Source organism: Sander lucioperca, chromosome 11 (assembly GCF_008315115.2).
Source record: "Sander lucioperca isolate FBNREF2018 chromosome 11, SLUC_FBN_1.2, whole genome shotgun sequence".
In the NCBI taxonomy this organism is placed as follows: Eukaryota; Metazoa; Chordata; class Actinopteri; order Perciformes; family Percidae; genus Sander; species Sander lucioperca.
In genome coordinates this window covers 5,931,843-5,950,045 of record NC_050183.1, presented here as the reverse complement: position 1 = coordinate 5,950,045, position 18,203 = coordinate 5,931,843, and the positions used below count along the sequence as shown (strand labels likewise).

Sequence of the window (18,203 nt, the reverse complement as noted above, 5' to 3'; positions counted from 1 at the left end):
ACAAAAGTGACACAATATGACAAAATGAGTAGCAATTATTTTATTTCTTTCCAACATGAACAATGTGGAGCTTCCACACAGTCCAGCCATCAGTGGTAATCAGGAAGAAGAAGAAAATCCTTGTTTTATTTTCACTGATTCAACCCAGTGTATCAAAAACAAAGCCGATAGTCTATGTATATAATTACAAAAACACAAAAAAAAGCAAAGCAACCTGCTTTGCCTCATTCTAAGACGTGGCTGCATGACTACCTCAAAAACCCACAGTCTGAATACAGTAAGAGGAAGAGAACAGAAAGGTAGCAAAAAGGAGACTCCCAAACTTGAGTCAAGAATAGAAAAATAAAGCTTTCTCTTGCCTAAAGGTTGCTGTTTGCTTCACCACCACACTTGGCAGGCGGACTAAGCAAAGGACAGAACCAGTGAACACAAACTCTACTTGCAGTAATAACAGATTATAGTTTCAATATGGCTTCTCAGTTATAGACACAGTAACACACAAAACATACACAGACAAAATGTTATGGAGACACAAACTACCTGCTTAAAAAGCATCTGAGACTGCAGTGCTGTTCCAGGCTCAGTGTCCAAAAAAAGTGAGGATTTGTGCTCCTTGATCGGCACTTAACACTTGAATGCTTTACAATGGACATTGGTTCATTAAAGGGGCATCTGCTTAAGTGTAAACTCCTTGATTTAAGTTCTGCTTGTGTTCTGCATGTCGAGTGTTCTTTCCATAAATGTAGCTTTGAGGTTCTAAACTTTGTCGTGAGTGAAGGTGATCTTCCCAAAATCTTATTGTGTTTTAATATCGGCAAGCTCTGGAGTTTGGAAAACCTAGCCCTAGGTGATGTTGTAGCATGTTTGATGGGTACAGTAGGTTGGGTTAAGGCAGCTGTGCAGCTCATTATTTCTGTCCTTTATGGTCCAACATCTGGATGTTTGGCTCACAGGGATTCCAGTGATCTGTTGTTGAACCAGACTTGTTATGCTTACATAGCATTCTGCAGCCTCATATTTACACCAGTACAAAGACTGCAAAACAGTGATATAAACCAGGCATACCCCTCTTATTAGAGTGCATTCCCAATATTACGCATTGGTACAGTCCATTTCCACATCTAAAATTGTCTAAAAGTCTATGAGCAATGCAATTTCCCCCTTACAGCACCTTACACCAATGCATAATCAAACTGGCCCCTCTCCAGCCCCTCCTTGTGGTCAGTCCAGGATGATGCAGGCATGCGGCTGTAGGGGTCCAGCAAGATCCTGAAGCACCTGACCAGCAGGAAGACCAGGAAGAGCATGAGGAGGCCTACGAAGGCAAAGGCGGTACGCTGCTCAGAATCCCCCCCAACCAATGCCAGAGAGGGGCTGCTGCTGCCACCGGCAGGACTGCCGGGGAGGGAGGTGCTGGCCGGGGACAGCAGCAACTCGTAGTCAAGTGTGGGCACATTGTTCATCCTCCAAGGGGCCCGAAGGCAGGGCCTACACACTGACTGGATGGTTGGTGTATTGGGAGGAGGTGCGGAGAAGAAAGGGAAGTTGTTCATGAGGGGTGGCGTAGAAACGGCCAACTGAGATTGGGAGTTTGATCACAGTGTTTACAAGTTTTATATTGTATTCCCTATTTGTTGGGTGAAGGGCATGTGGGCTGAATAAGAAATTAGGTAGCCACAGCCACCAGGTAGTTAACAACTAAGAAGACTGCAGAGCAATCCTCAAGGTCAGAGAGTGTGGTGTATTTGTCTAAGATGTGTGTATTCTGATCAGGACTTGCACACACATATTCTTCTGCTTGCCAGATTATTTAATCAAATCTAGGTCAGTCAAAGTGACATGACCCAGAAAGGCCTGGCCCTAATCTGCTCTGACAATGTGACAGACGCACATGCACACTTTTCAATTAAAGCGGACTACTTTTTAGTATCACGCATTTTGAGGAACTGACTGAACAGTGTAATGAAGCTCTATGGCTTTCTTATTCAAGTGACCGACCCTCAGGATGTAATGTTTTTAAAGTATTTATCAGGGCCAATCTGCCACATCAGCTCTCATTCTCGCTCTCAATCAGTGCAGGCAGGACGTGACACCTGCTAATGCAAACACACCAACACGTGTCCGATCACAGTCAAGGTGAGTGCTCTCTTTGAGAGTTAATAGTGTGCAGATGGACTTCTAACACCCAACTGGGTGTCACTGAACTTAGAGTCAGACACAAGACTTTTTTAAAGTATCTGCAGAGGCCAGCAACACCAGGTGTGTATTAGCATACATGTGTGGGGCTAATTAGATCAGGAGGTCAATGGATCAATGGCCCTGAATATAAAACAGTGCATCACCTTTGTATATGTTGCCCGTTAAATGCAACGTTTTCCCTTGTTGCGTGATAAGTGGGTCGGAGCTGTCAAGTGTTTAAACTGCCTCGCTTAACAAGAGCAGCAACAAGAGGTAGAAAATGAAGGTTCTCATAAGTTAAATTGTCAGTCATAAATGAAAAGTGGCTTCATCCAGTTTGATCTTCAGTCTATTGAATGCAGAGTGTATTTATGGGGCTCTTCAGCGGACATGACAGACGGTCGTTACCAGGCATAGTGTCATCAGATGTTTCTGGTTAAGACCTGGTTCTTTTGACTCACCACCTGAAAGAATAAGAGACCAGTGGTTAGAAAAGAATTGAGTTAATTATCCAAAAATGTCACTAATAAAGCTCTAATGATAACATTTAATTTGCACAGTATTACATCAGTACACAGTAAAATCCCTTCAAATAAAACTGCTTGCATTGCACAACTTTTCCATGAGGACTGTTTCTAATGTGGATCATAAGGAGAAGATTAAGTCATTCCTTCCTCATTTCATCATACGATCTGATTATTACCACCCTTTGCTCAATAAGTAACGATGACAGTGACATTAGCCATCTGTGGGGAGAACACAGCACCAGCATCCCCTGTAATGACACTCAATTAGTAAGCTGATTATGGTGCCATTACAGCCACATTAGCAGTAATGAATGCATGATGATAAACACTGATAGTGCATGACATCACCCTCATTTGTCAGTGCACTGTTACAGTGGGTCATTTGTTCACTTGTTGACCCCCTTCAGTCATTCGCTCACGTGATGGAGGGAAAGTGTTGTGGAGCCTCATAAATAATCTAAAATCGCATCTCCCCTGGCGTACCAGATTTCAAATCATTGAAGAACCGCGATACACAAACCATTTTTACCTGCTCACCCATCTGAATATAGCGTTGACTGGGCTATTTGCTTAGACAAACGTGATACTGCAAAGCACTGAGTGTGTGTGGGGGGAGATATGCTAAAGAGAGACAAAGGCGAGAGGATGCAGAGGGAGAGAGATAGATGGTTGGAAACAGAAAGACACATTCACTGAAAGTGAATTTAATTTTTTAAAGGTTTACAGTAAATAGGAAATGTAGGATGGACAGAAAACAGAGGAGGAGGAACAGCAAATTATGGAGATTGATAGAGGAGGTAAAGATGAATGAAGAGAGCAGAAGTTCCTTTGGTGAATGGGCAGCAGTACAGAGGAGAGGTTTGCTGGCACAAACTGGACTGACTCTCCTCTGCATGACCATGGCAAAATGCCTTTTCATATACTCTCTCTCTCTCTCTCTCTCTCTCTCTCTCTCTCTCTCTCTGGCTTTCAGTTCAAAGGTTTTCTATCTGCTATTTCATCAGCCTGTGTGTCCAGGGTGGTTGATGCACCAGACTCCAGACCTGGGAGCAGGATGACACACCTGGGAGGTGGCACTCGCACTGTGAATGAATGTGCACTTTTGTGTGTGTGTGTGTGTGTGTGTGTGTGTGTGTGTGTGTGTGTGTGTGTGTGTGTGGTTGTGTTTTTTTCTGGCTTGTCGCTGCCTCTGACTGATGGGAGTTGCAGAGCCCAAAAATAGGTCAGGAGGAAACTTTGAAACTGTTTTCGGTGACATTGTTATGACTGACACTGTCACACATCTGCAGCTCCAGATCAGAAAAGCTTTTCTGTTGATAGATAAGATATTGATAGCTTTGAAACCACACTTAATGGCTTATGCCAAATCTCTAGGCTTATTAGGGAAAATGTTGTTCAGCAGTTTCTCTTCACACTATTCTTTTAGGTTCTTTTGTATTCTATTATATAAACTTCTCAGTGCATCCGTGTTAAATGTAGCTATTAATATAAGCTGTCATACAAAACCTTTGTTTAAATAAAACAGTTCAAGACCCTAAACCACCATACTTCATGAACAAATAAGAATGATCAAGGTGTAACTTATATTACTAACAGGTGCTAAACTAAAAGGAAGGTCAGAGAAATGCCAATCAAACACAGTCTGTACAAAGACACATAGCCCTCATAAGAGGTCTAAACAGGCAAAAGAGGTGTGGGTGAATCATGGACATGCAGGACCTTTAAAATGAGCAAAGGTATGATATGGATCAGAGGGTATCTGATCACAGAATATGTAACAAGACTAAGAATCTGACTAAAAATTAAAATGATTTTGATGCTCAGTGCCACAGGTGAATCTTACAGTAATCTGTAATCAAAAGGTGTTGAGGTTCAGTACCAAACCCTGGTCAGGACAGATGGCCACTGCACATGAAAAACTCTACTGTACATGTAAACACACAGTGACGCAGACAGACCAGTCTAACCCAGCCTTGAAACTGTCAACTACCCACTCATGCGCACACACACACACACACACACACACACACACACACATACACACACAAGCATTACTGTAAACACACACTCTTGAAATACAAGTGGGCAAAAAAGAACATTGCTGACGAAACCCCACACAACTGGAATAATTTCCATTTTGAATGTGGGAGGAGTGGAAAATAGGTACACACACATAACCTCATCTGATCCTATCCACCCTGTAATTATTTAGTGGCAGCGTTTCTCCATTATCTCTCACTAACTCATCACAGAGAGAGAAAGGATGATAAATAGACTGAGGGAGAGGGGGAACAGACTTAAAGAGGAGACAGAGAAAGCATTACCTTTGAAATAGTGAAATCTATCATATTATACAATACAGTAATCGGTACACCATTACTTCTACTTATTGTATATTGATTTATTTAAGCAATGGAATTTAATCATGAGTGTAAAACATACATACAGAATAGTCGATTTTATAAAAAGGAAGTCAAAATGGCAAACATATTGTATTTCCTGCCTTTGTTGGTCAGATAGTTCAGGGCTACCAACGTGTGTGTGCGTGTGTGCATGCGGGCGGGCGGGCGTGTGTGTGTGTGTGTGTGTGTGTGTGTGTGTGTGTGTGTGTGTGTGTGTGTGTGTGAATAAGTCATTGGGATGTAGAGGGAGAACAGAAAGAGATTACTCAGCTTATTTTCCTCCTCGTTAAGTCTCTCTCCCACCATCACCCTCCATCAGCCTCATACATACACACTCATACACATCTCTGCACACGCACACTCGCACACACGCACACAATGTCGTCCATCAGCCTTCTTCTCGCTTGACTCGCATTAGTTCTCGCCCACTCCATTTCTCCTTCTGGACACTTCCTCAAAGCACTGACGAGACCCCTGAGATGCAGGGAAACGAAGCGGACACTCGTCAGTCTTCATCAAAAAGCCCATAAATCGACACCTCTCTCTCACACACACGCAAGTGAGCCAAAGGTAACTCATTCATATTCAAAAACACACAGGCAAACACAATGGAATGGACACACACACTTAAAAGTTCCCATACTTCAGCTCACTTACATACATATAGTTTATAGATGAACACACACACACACACACACACACACACACACAAATGGGTTACCACTGTCATCACTTCCTCACAGTGCCATTGATCAAGGTAACGTTGACAGAACTCATCCGGGTAAATGAAATGAAGAGAGCTGAGAATATAGTTACCTCTCTGGTGACCAGGGTGTCACCTTTTCCCTTCTTTATCCACCTCCCACTATCTCACACACACACACACACACACACACACACACACACACACACACACATACACTGCTTTACACTCTTTAATCTACAATCAAGTTCAATTAGGACATTTTAAGTGGTTATTAATGTTCAATATTTGTCAACAATTTTTAACATCTCCTATGAAGACATATTTGGTTGCGAGATGCAAATGCTTCAATGCTGAATTTTGAGGTAAAATGTTTATGGATTTAGGCTCATAGAAGTTGAAATTCATTAGACATTTTCCAGTGCTGATCATATTTTGACATCTGAGCTGCATTTGGGGAAAAAAGGCAAATCTATGGTGCCACATTAGTCATCAATTATTAAAAGATGGAAGGATTTTTGTTTTCTGTTGCAGTCACAAGTTATGATTTTGAGGACGAAAAAAAATTGGGGAACATAATCATTTTCAATTCAACTAAAATCAGACATTGTCTTTGCCCTCACTACTTGGTTTACTCGCTGTTTGGCCCTTTTTGGACGTCTGCTCTCTCTCTGTCTCTCATACACCCACACAGATCCCCAGCGTCACACAAACTTCACATGAAAACAGAGACAAGCAAGATCTTTTCACAGGGAAACCACAGACCACAGCTGTCCTCCCCCTCCAAGCACACAGATAGGCAACCAAGCCAGCCTCCACAGGGTTCAGTGCAGACAGCCTTGATTTGTCATTATTTATAGCCTGAGTAAAGCCACTCTCTAAAAGTAATTAGACTTTAGAAACAAAGAGAATAAGAGAAGAGAGAGAGAGCCAGTGGCAAGAGCAAAAGAAGTACAGAGAGCGAGAGAGAGAGAGAGAGAGAGAGAGAGAGAGAGAGAGAGAGAGAGTATATGTTCACAGTTTCAGCCACAGCCTGCTGGGAATTGAATTAACCCTTTCCAATTTGCTGCTTATAAAGATAAAGTGGACCTGAAGAAAATGCAATGGGGAGCTGCATATGATCTACAAGCTCAGGTGGGTATCCCCATTCACATCACTATAAAAGTAATGATGTTCACAAAACAAACAGGAACACATAAACTGCACATATTGTCAAAAGATGGGGGCCACAGTGAGAATGTATTGATACCATCCATCATCAATCCTTTTTGATATGTTTGATTCCCTGTCTGCTGTGATTGGTGGATGTTTGTCTGGGTTCATTCGTCACCTCAGGGAGCTGATGACTGCTGTGTGTCTGTGGCTAATGAGTACGATGGGGACCGGGTCACCTTGAGGGGTGTACAACAACAAACGCTCTCCAGATACAGACTTTATCAAACTTTATTGAGAGATTTCTCTTTACACTTGGCAAGCAGCTCCTCAGATAGCCCCCATCATAATTAGGCTGGCAGACACTCACTAGCCGTAATGGTGATCAAGTTGGACAATTAAATATTCTGCTGTTCCAACACAGCCAGCCAGTCAGCTCTGCACACACACTTGCTTACGTACAAAAAGGTATGTATTTATGCGTGAGAGACAGATATAAAGACACATTGCGAGAGAGAGAGAGAGAGAGAGAGAGAGAGAGAGAGAGAGAGAGAGAGAGAGAGAGAGAGAGAGCGCCCTGTTCTTTCACTGCGTGTACATGCAAATGAAAGGCAGTGCTGTGAGAGTGGAAAGCACTCAAGACTGCTGACCTTTTAAAACAAAAGAGGGTGCAGCGACACAACAGAGAGGGCAATACACTTTATGTTGATTATGCATTCTTCAAGAACCTGTCCACTGTCATAAACACATGTACTTTCTCACTGCTCACTCCTCATCAGTTTGAAGTATGGATTTCACTGCCGGGAGTTTCTGAAGAGAAAAAGTGGCTTGCCACGACTGCAAGAAACTGTTCACATCAGCTCACAGAGAAACTGAGATTGTAGTGAACCAGGAGAAATGAACAGGAGACCGAGATATAGAGTGAAAGACAAATGCAGTTGTACACAGATGAAGGAGCAAAGGGAAAAAAAACAAGCCCTTTGTGATTTCCTGATGCAGCAGAGCAATTCCATTTTCAAAGCTGCCTATAATCTATCATTTTATCACCAGCCCAGATGAACACATAGTCTATTTTCTCTATCAGCATACTTAGGGTTTTCAAGGTCACTTCTGCATCAATGTTCAATTCTTGATCAGTATTTATTTTGTACAAGATGACAAGCTTTCTGTTTTACCTAAATACAATGAGGTCTGATTTAGGTACAGCTGCTGAGCAGAAAGTCTCCCCTGAAAAGGTCACCTGCTGCGTGACGTGTGCGAGTGCACGTCTCTCCCCAAAACGCCAAGCGGGATCACATCGCCAGACATCAGGGAGGAGGAGGGGGAAGCTCCCCTCTATTTAGTCTCCAATCTGGTTCGTCCTCTCTCCTGGTTGTTTGTGTCACTCTCTCTGATAGCCTGAAGCACCGGTGTGTCTGACGCTCTAAGGGAGTCAATTCGGTATCTCTGTGGATGAACTGAATGGACGTCCTGCTGATGATCAGGATTATTCAAACTTGCAAAGCATTTTTTCTATGCTGGCGTGCAAAACGCCCACAGAGACACATACTGTACATACAAAGATGTGCAGATGCAAACCCAACTCGTATCCTGTTACTGGTCATACAGTCATCAGTGTATTTGTATGAGCGTCCTGCAGACCGCTGACTAATGTGGTGAGTCCTTATTTGGCTCACAGAATTTGCCCGGCAGCATCCTGTCCTTCACTCCGACCTTTGTTGTGTTTCTCACCAATGAGCCAGTATACATTTCACTCTACTATTTAATTTTCATTTATGCTTCAGAATTAGCAACAACAATGGACAATAATTTATAATGTCTACATACAGAAACTCAAACTGCAACACAGATTCAAATAGTGCAAGGGTGTGTGGGAGTGCAGAATGCTGGAATAAATAATGTATTTTAATTTAATAAGTTGCTTTACATACATACAGCAGGTGGTTCATGTACAGATTACACACTTATGTACACTATATACAGCCTGCTTAGTTTTATATTCGACAATGATGAATAACACGTGGACCAAAATGGCCGTGTGTGAGCGTTTTGTAAATGCCAGTGTAGTATATGACCATTCTATAACTTTCTATAAACTTTGCTTAAAGGTTTGTTATAAGGGAGTCCTATGAACTTTACTCTACACTTACTGAGAACATCTGGAAATTGTTAACATGAGTAGGGGTCCCCCCAAGACAGAAGAGACCTTTTTTGGAGTTGTGCCAGATAACATGCATTGATTGGTCAGTTATCCGTCCAATGATATACTCACACATATCACGTCCTATGTTGAAACAATGCATAGGATATATATGTTGCTCACACAAAGAAAAGTCAGAGCGACAAATTTTGAGGTTTGGGATGGTCGTTCTCCAAGCTCTCTGCAGGAGTTTGTAAAATTGATGCTGAATCTTTGCTTGTAATAAACCTTTTTATAATCAAGAACAGTGTCGGCGGATTCTTCTTCATACAGCATCACAGCATTACTATTTAAGACACCACAATTTTGGCGACGAGGATGGGATCGGTTGCATCTCCCAGGTCATCGTTTCATCATGGGCACTCCGGGACTGACTCCCGCTTCATTGGTCGACTATGAGGTGAGCTTTGTCACTATTTGGGCGCTGGTCAGTTCATGTGTGGCTCTGTGTGTGCGTTGAGAGATTGCACCGTGTCGAACCTGTGTGTGTTTTGTGTAGTGATTGCTGTGTGAGGGGGAGGTTCGTCCTAAATTTATTTGCGTTAAAATCAACGCAGACAGGGGGAAGTGTGAGTTAACATATGAGAAATAAGAAGAAAACAAAGCAAATGCTTTAAGGAAGCTAAGAGAAATAGAGAAAAAGGAATATGAGACAAATGAAGCAAAGGCTTAAGGAAGTTAGAGAAACAGAGGAAAAGGAAATTTAAGTGAAGAAATAGAGAAAAGGGAGAAAAAAGTAAGGGATTAAGGAATATTCACATAGACAATGTGAAAAGGCTTTAAGGAATAGGCAAATTGGATTTCAGACACCACACCAGTGTCTTAGGTTCTTAAACTACATTCCTTGAAGTCTGACAGATATAAGATACAGTACGTTCTGCATATTTGGGATACGTAAAGCTATTTGTGCATTCCATAAACTGTGTCATTTTCATGAAAGACATGGTTCAAAATACCAAAAAAGAACCAAAGCAAATGCATAATATTAGAATCTATGGGCTCAAATATTATACCTGAGTGTCATTTTTCTGCTTTAAATTTGTAACGAGATACTAAAAACACTTTGATTGCTCAATTTATTTTGTGCTATCTAAATGCTGAAATAATTTCTGCTCAAATTCTATTTACACTTTCTCAAAATGTTTCTATGATTCACATGCTCACACAAAAGTCACATGAAACCACAGAAATTATTTCTGGGCATCATTTCACAAGTTCAAGACCTTTATTTGAGACCTAAGAATATTACATCTAGTATTCACTGGGTCTGTGTCCCTGTGCAATAAAGCCAGCATGTCATGGAAAATAATAATGGCAATAAAAAATACAATAAAAAAGACTAAATGCACACACTCACAGAGCGAACCTATTTGTGAATTTTATTCCACCCAGTCATGACTCTCTAAGCTCTAAATGTGATTTTATTTCTTCCTGTTATGAAGCACCTCAGGGAATGACTCAAAGGGAAAGAAAGTCCTGAAACACATTTGTCGCCTCCAGCCATCTAACTCACTGATGCTGGCATGCTGACAGGCAGCAACATAAACCACCTTTCTCTCCTTCACCATCACCACCACCACCTTAATAAACTCTGTCATATCTGACCATCATTTTCATCTATCCCTCACAACACTCCTCGTGCCGTCATCCCAATCATATCCATCGACATCTTACGTTCAACTCACAAATCACAGGCATGAAATATTCCCATAATGATGAGGACAACGTGGTGGCAGGTCAGCAGTGAGTGGATGAGTTCTTAAGAAAGTGTTAAAAAAGGGAAGGAAAAGTTTTATACAAAGGACTATTTTGTGTTACTGTAACAGAGGTCCGGGAAAGGGTGTCAGTGGGCATGAGAGCAGCTGACATGGCAGAATTCAACCCTATAATTCACCTTGAAAGACCCCGTGCTGCTATCACGATGGCTAACAGCGCAAAGTCCTGGTGGTGAGGTGAGAGGATGTCAGATAAAAGACGAGGTAAGAAAAGACAGTGAACAGGCAGTGAAAGGGAAGCAGAGACAGAGCCAGAGAAAGGATAGAAGCAGGGAAGAAAGGTGGAGAGCAGAATGGTAATCCCTATGATTCACGTCTGCATGCAGACAGAGCAGAGGTCTGCGGCTACCCAGGGAGCACAGGGAATCAATCAGATATATCTGGAGGTAAGAGGAAAAGAAAAAAAACTGGGGGGGTGGCACTCACATTGTGACTGAATGGGCACTTTTGTGTGTGTGTGTGTGTGTGTGTGTGTGTGTGTGTGTGTGTGTGGGGGGTATGGAAATGTCAGCACTCTTAAGTCAGAAGACAGCACTTTCCTTCCATCAAGCAGCCATTCTGTCAAGTCCACTGGGACGAGCAGAGCCTGTGCCAGCCAGTCAACCGGCCCACGATGAAGGCCATTTATATTACATGCCCTGCCCTCACAACACTTGCTCAGAACCAAGGTGAAGTCAGCATTAAAAAAAAAGTCTGAAACTTTGAAGTAGACGGTAAAAGGAAATGAGCTGAGACGTCAAAGTGAACATGAGCAGGATGTAAAACAATGCCTTTCAGTCAACGATGCAAAAACACTTATAACACACACCCATGAATGTGAAAATATCAGGCCCACCTTTAAAAAAAAGTTAGAGCTTTACATACTCAACAATGGCAAAGTGCTGATTCAAACAGTGAAGCTAAAATAACTTTGCTCAGCAGGGTGCTGCTGCTCTGATCCCCACTGACAATTGAAGCCACCAGTTGGACTCCTAAGCATGGATTAAACACTGAAGAAAAGTCATCGCAAAGACACAGACATATCACCTTGCTGAAGTGAAGGTAGACTGTTCAGCTGATTTGATTACTGAGCTTATAGTGAGGTGGTTGAGAGAGAGCGAGAGCGAGAGAGAGAGAGAGAGAGAGAGAGAGAGAGCGAGAGAGAGAGAGAGAGAGAGAGAGAGAGAGAGAGAGAGAGAGAGAGAGAGCCTAAAGCCTTGCAGACCAGAAAAGGGAAGGCCAAACACATCTAGGGCAGAAGAAAGATGAGCTTATCTGCCCATTTCACTTCATGGTCCATCAGCAGATTTCATTTCAATAAGTGAATTGGCCCTCTTCTAGTATTTCCAGGCGAGTTAATAGACTCATGCTGGGAGCTGTTCTGGGTTCCAGGGGGCTATCTGGAGCAGAGACAATACATCCTGGGCCCTGTGTCAGTTATCAAAGGGCTACAGATTATGGGGTTGATGAATATTTGATGGCTGATCTCTACCAGGAAATCAAAACCACTACATCCTGGAGGATAGCCTCACTCTTACTTGTCAAGAACCATGATGACTCCGCTGCTCTGTCTCCTCTGTGCTGAGACCTATGGCTGAGACAAAAGTCATTTTCCACAGATGCCGCTCCACCTTCCTGCTGCTTTTGTGTTCAAGTGAGCAGGAGGTGGCTCTTTACGGGAGAGCAAATAGCAGGTTTATGAGCCCATGTGCTATGTTGCCACATTATATACAGCCAAATTGAATCACGCTCAGTGTGACATTGCTATTATTTCAGGGGTAATACACTGAAGTGTCACAGAATGTTCAGGTGATTTCTTGTTCTATTGTTCAGCGTGAAAAAGTAATTTAAGAACTGAACCGTACAACAGCATGAAGTTTAAATTATGGCACTCAGAGCGATGCCATAAAGACACTTTAGTTTGTCACTCAACTGCTTTCAAACGGGGCCTGGACAATTTAATAAAACAACCACATTTGGTGTGCAATAAAGAGTAAATTATATAACATATTGAACTTAATAACAGAGAGACACGTGAGACAGCTGTGTGGTGGAGAACCTGATTCACTAATGTGCTTCATGTAATACTGTATATCCTGACAGGAGGGCTTTGTGGGTAAACCCTCCTGGGTTTTCTCTTTCCTCTCCATCTCTCCTCTCATTACAGGTCATTACATGATGACACTGATGATGAGCTTCCTGCCGATCAGCGTTGCCATAGCGAGCTGTTTATTTATCAGAAGTGGTAAACTGACAATGGTCAATAAAGTTAAATAGATATCTTCTAAAATATCGTCTTGTTTCAACTCTTCATTCAAGCTTTTGATGTTTACATTGAGTTAAGATTAAAACCCAAAATCATTCCCTTAACAGGAAATATACTAAGATGTCTGATTTTGTCTCATTTCATGCATATTTCCCCAAAGTTCTGTGGGTTCGAACAATGTTACAATGCACAGCATGTATTTGTAATGAGTGGCCCACCAGAGGGCCGCTTCTCCTATTACAGTAAGACACCAACATTTCAGCAAACAGCCTTGATCAGGCCAAAATAACAGCTAATGACGTTTGTCATTTGCAGTGCTGTATTAATAAAGACTCATGAAAATGAGAACATAGTGTCCAGTTAACCTTATTGAAATGTAGCCTTCAGCAGCATACTGTACTTTCTCCAAAGGTATCATTTACATTTTAATCCTAAAAGCTCAGATTCTAGATACCAATAACTCAAATTACTGCATTACTGTTTACAAGAAGTGCTTGATTATTCAGCAGTTGTCACTGTAGCATGAGACCATATGGATGGGAGAAGCCAGGAAGGCTGTGGTGCATCCAACGCCTGGCACAGATTTTTAGAGTCCTGGTTGGTAAATGATAAGATGCAGGATGGGCCAAAGCCCACACCTCTGTGGCTAGGAGCTGGATCAGATAACACAATAACTGATATGAGTCGATCACAGTCACAACACTGTGCTTATAAAATAAATAATAAATAGCCAATGCAATTCAAAATACATTATGTGGGGAAATTAGAATTGTACTCTAAATGACAGTTTTAAATTAAATTCACGTGTGTACTGCTAGCTGTTTATGATGGGCATCCGTGCTATCCTAATGACCTACGGTATAGGGAGTTCAAACACCTTATCTCAGCAGTATAATTCAATCCACATGAAGGCTAAAATGGGGATTGGAAGGAATTCTATCTTGCCACACAAGCATTGTCATAGTCATTTTATGGCACATTGGTTCATGATGTAGTAACCCGGTGTTTCAAATCAATCAAAGTCAGCAGGTTTTGGTAAAAAGACTAGTAGCAGGTAGGCAGTGTTATTCTCTATTTCTGACTTGATATTACCTGCCCAAATCGAGACAAAAATAACTATATTAGGTTTATATAGGCTACAACATTAGTCTCTAGCACTCCTGTTTATGTCCAAACCAACAGAAACATTTGCTGCTGCTCTCAGCTACTGTAACAGGGATTTGCCATTAAGTTAAAAACTGACACGGTAGACTGGACTACAAGAGAATACAGCATCTGTAGCGAAAGGATAACTTCCAAAGTTTGACACAAATAGGCTATATAATACCGGAATCGACGACGAAGCTTTAAACTTACAATACACAGCGGTATATTACACACAAAAAGCAATAAAAGGCATCCAAGTCATTCTCTCATAAACCCATGCCCGATACTGATTTATCTTGCTTTAATTGTGCTATGTATTTATTTATTTCTTTTTTAAGTGCAGCCATTATAAGCAGTGTGATTGCAAACAGTAGAATATTTCACAAACCTGATCAGATGTCCCGTACGTGTTTCCGCGGTGTCCGAACAGCTGCAGCCTCAAACTTTGTGATGCGCTCTTCTCTTCCCACCCGCTCCTGACTGCTGCTGCTGCTGCTGCTGCTGCTGAGCGTCGATTTGCAAGGAGACACGACTGGAAGCAGGCAGAGGCTCTTAAAGCTCCCCACCCACTCCAGCCTCCCCCAGGGCGCACAGCCAATCACAGATGAATTATGCATAAAGTAGGCTATATGTTTTGATGAGAAACTACAGAAATATATCAGGATATTAAACAAATATTTGGTACTGCACAATTAACTTCCCATAGGAATATTACAGCCTGGGAACATTGCCCGGCATAGATAAACTCACTATTGTGCTTCACATAGCCTACACACAATTAGTAGGTTCTCCTCAGGGTACCATGAACTGACAATGAATTTCCCTATTCTCCTCAACTCATTCTCACCCTCATTCCCTTCCTCCATCCATTCCTTAAACTGCCTGATACACCCAGCATGTTCTGTACTCTTCCAGTTCATGTGGTGTGCATGTAGGGAAAACCAGCGGCATCTGTGCAATCTGTTGCCACCTGCTGCCATCCCTCCATCCTATGCCAGCTGCTACCGGTGCCAGTCGCCTCACCCGTGTCCCCAGTAGAGCAGGCTAGGGCTGGAACATGTGGGACAGGAGCAAGACAGTAGTGGCAGACGGCTCGTACGTGTGGAGAGGCTTAAATTAGATTCATTGCTGTCATTCTTTTGGTCCTCACAGACTCACCTCCACAGTTGGAAATATTACCTAACTATCACCAAACCACTGCACCTACTGTATGACTCTAATGTGATTTCCCCTTCTGTGGTTCATCAGCAACTGGCAGAAAAGCAGAATCTGAAAATGTGTAAAGTGTTCAGTTGAAAACAATGGAAGTAAACCAACCCAAGCTGAGGTTTGATGACTTTTTGTATCCTCCAATATAGATTTCCACTGTTTAATCTCACCACTTTCTGAGCGGAGGCTAACAAAATGCAGGAAGGAAATGTTACTAAACAATGTCAGATATTCCCTGCTGGTTCATCGCACAATGGCAAGAGTGTGGGCGGACAAGCCGAGTGTTCAAACCTTTGACCACCCAGCTGGACGTACATCTATTATCACTGTGCTAATTCTAATTAAAGCATTTTTTTCTTGGAACAAAATGGCAGCTTTACATAAGGGGCTGAAAATGTCCACATTTTAAAGTGTGTATAAGTGTGTATAAGTGTGTGTGTGTGTGTGTGTGTGTGTGTGTGTGTGCGTGTGTGTGTGTGTGTGTGTTTGTCCCCTGTGGCTGTGTGGGCGTGTGCAAGTACATTATGGATGTGAAGTGTGTCACTTTCCTAGGAGTGTTTGTCCATGTGTGTGTGTGTGTGTGTGTGTGTGTGTGTGTGTAGGAGGATGGGAATGGAGCTAGAGAGCCAATATCTGGCATGTTGGCTAAAATCTCCTAGTCTACTAACCTGAAAGGGATATGTGTATAATATGTCTCTGTGATTGTGTGTGTGTGTGTGTGTGTGTGTGTGTGTGTGTGTGGAGAGGCAGGTGGCCATGGCCAATCAATAAGCCTGATAATGAGATCTGAGGGGTGTCATTATGGGGGCCCCTCGAGCGTACAACGCCTCCTCTTCCGCAAAGAGCATCGTTGTCTTCTCTCCTCTGAGCGAGCACGCACCTCATTAACCTTTTGAGTCAACGCCATTTACTTTTTCCCGACATGTTCGGTAGTTGTAAGCAAATAAACCTTTTTCTCTCTTTGTAACTTTAGCAGTTTGGAGGTTTTTAATTAAGTTGAAGGTTTAGTTTTTTTCAACTAATAAAATGTTGAAGAATCAACCAAAGTCTGTAAATAGATTTCAGCAGCATCATTTACTTATTCATGAGTTTGGAGTGTAAAATCCTCTCTAATACACTATCTGTTAACCTTACCAAATAAAGTGTTTTTGTCATGCTGACAGACAAACCTTGGAGCACTGTGTGACATTTTGTGATTGACAGCAGAGGGAATTACTTTCGGAAAATATCCCACAATAATTCAAGCATTCTGACCCACCACTATCTCACCAAAATAAAGCTGACACAATTTAATAATGCTTATATTTATAGTGAACTTTGTTTTGTTTACAGTGAGCAAACTGTGCAGCTGTGATGACAAAGTATGTTTGAGGGTTAGGGTTTTCAACGCCAAGTGTAATAATTTTCTCCTCCTCCCTGAAGTCAGCTTTCCCTCGTGGCAGTAATCCCTCCCATGTTAAACACCAGCACATGGATTATCACAATACTGTAATATGCATAAAAACCAGTGGCCATTTTCAAAGTGAATGTGGTAAAGTCAACAGGGTGTCTGAAAGTCATTAAAACCTCTGGGAACCAGAGCTGCTTTGCAACCAGTGTCCTTCAGAGCCATGTCACTTCCCTGTGTGTGTGTGTGTGTGTGTGTGTGTGTGTGTGTGTGTGTGTGTGTGTGTGTGTGTGTGTGTGTGTGTGTGTGTGTGTGTGTGTGTGTGTGCGCGCGTGTGCGTGTGTGCGCATGTGCGTGTGTGTTCCTGTAGGGGTTTGGCTGATTGAGTAGTACAGAGGAACCTTGCTAAATTGAGTGTAGAGAGACTGTCCTGAAACCAAAATGACACGAGTTTGGTCTCCCTGCTGTGGGTGCACTCAGTCTGTGTGGTACTGAAGTGCCGTTGAGCTAGATATTTTGCAGCTTTGTGCTCATCTATTGTGAGCTGCTGAAAGAGAACGTCAACTATGTGCACAAATATAAATGAAATTCAGCAAAAATGCTTCACCGGCTAAAACACAGTGCTGGATAAGCACATTTTCCCAGCATGCATGGACTCATGTTCTAAACGAGTAAAGGATTAGACATCTATTTACATGTAGCTATCAACACAGAAGTTCAAACACTTTTACGCAACAATTTACAGTATGATTTTATTTCCTGTGCTCATTTGGTTTGCTTATATTTGTAAAATATTTCATGTTTAAACCAACAAGGATCAGCAGTTAGAAAAATAACTGCTTGAATGTGTGTGTATACGTGTATCTTTGTGTGTCCTCCGCTGTCAGGGATGCTGAGAGCAGAGGCTCTGTCTCCCCAGTGGTTTCCTACAGGTTGCAGGGGGGTGATTGGTGAAAAGGGTTTAATCGTTTCCACTCAGTCCTGGCTATGGACCAACATTCTTCATATATAGGTTCACAGCTTAACCCTGGGTTGTCCCAGTGCCACCACTGTGCAAGCTCACACACCCTCCCAGTCCCTGACACATACACACACACACGTACACACCTTAACCTATCAGCCCTCAAACAGCTCCACTTCATGATCCATTTGAAATTCTATTTTTGTTTAATTACTCTAAAGCATCTGGCCAGGTAGATCCAAGGTCTTAGCATGCTGTGTGTGTGTGTGTGTGTGTGTGTGTGTGTGTGTGTGTGTGTGTGTATTCCACTACAGGGAA

General features: G+C 42.3%; 1 protein-coding gene across 1 annotated transcript; it reads right to left on the bottom strand.

Moving 5' to 3' along the window:
• Window positions 1–25: 25 nt before the first annotated feature.
• On the bottom strand, window positions 26–14,851 carry LOC116055314 (cortexin-1-like). Its single transcript, XM_031307239.1, has 2 exons — window positions 14,717–14,851; window positions 26–2,642 (listed from the first exon to the last, which is right to left on the bottom strand). Exon 2 carries the CDS (start codon window positions 1,551–1,553, stop codon window positions 1,173–1,175), a length of 381 nt encoding a protein of 126 aa, XP_031163099.1. The 5' UTR covers window positions 1,554–2,642; window positions 14,717–14,851; the 3' UTR covers window positions 26–1,172.
• Between the last annotated feature and the right edge of the window lie 3,352 nt (window positions 14,852–18,203).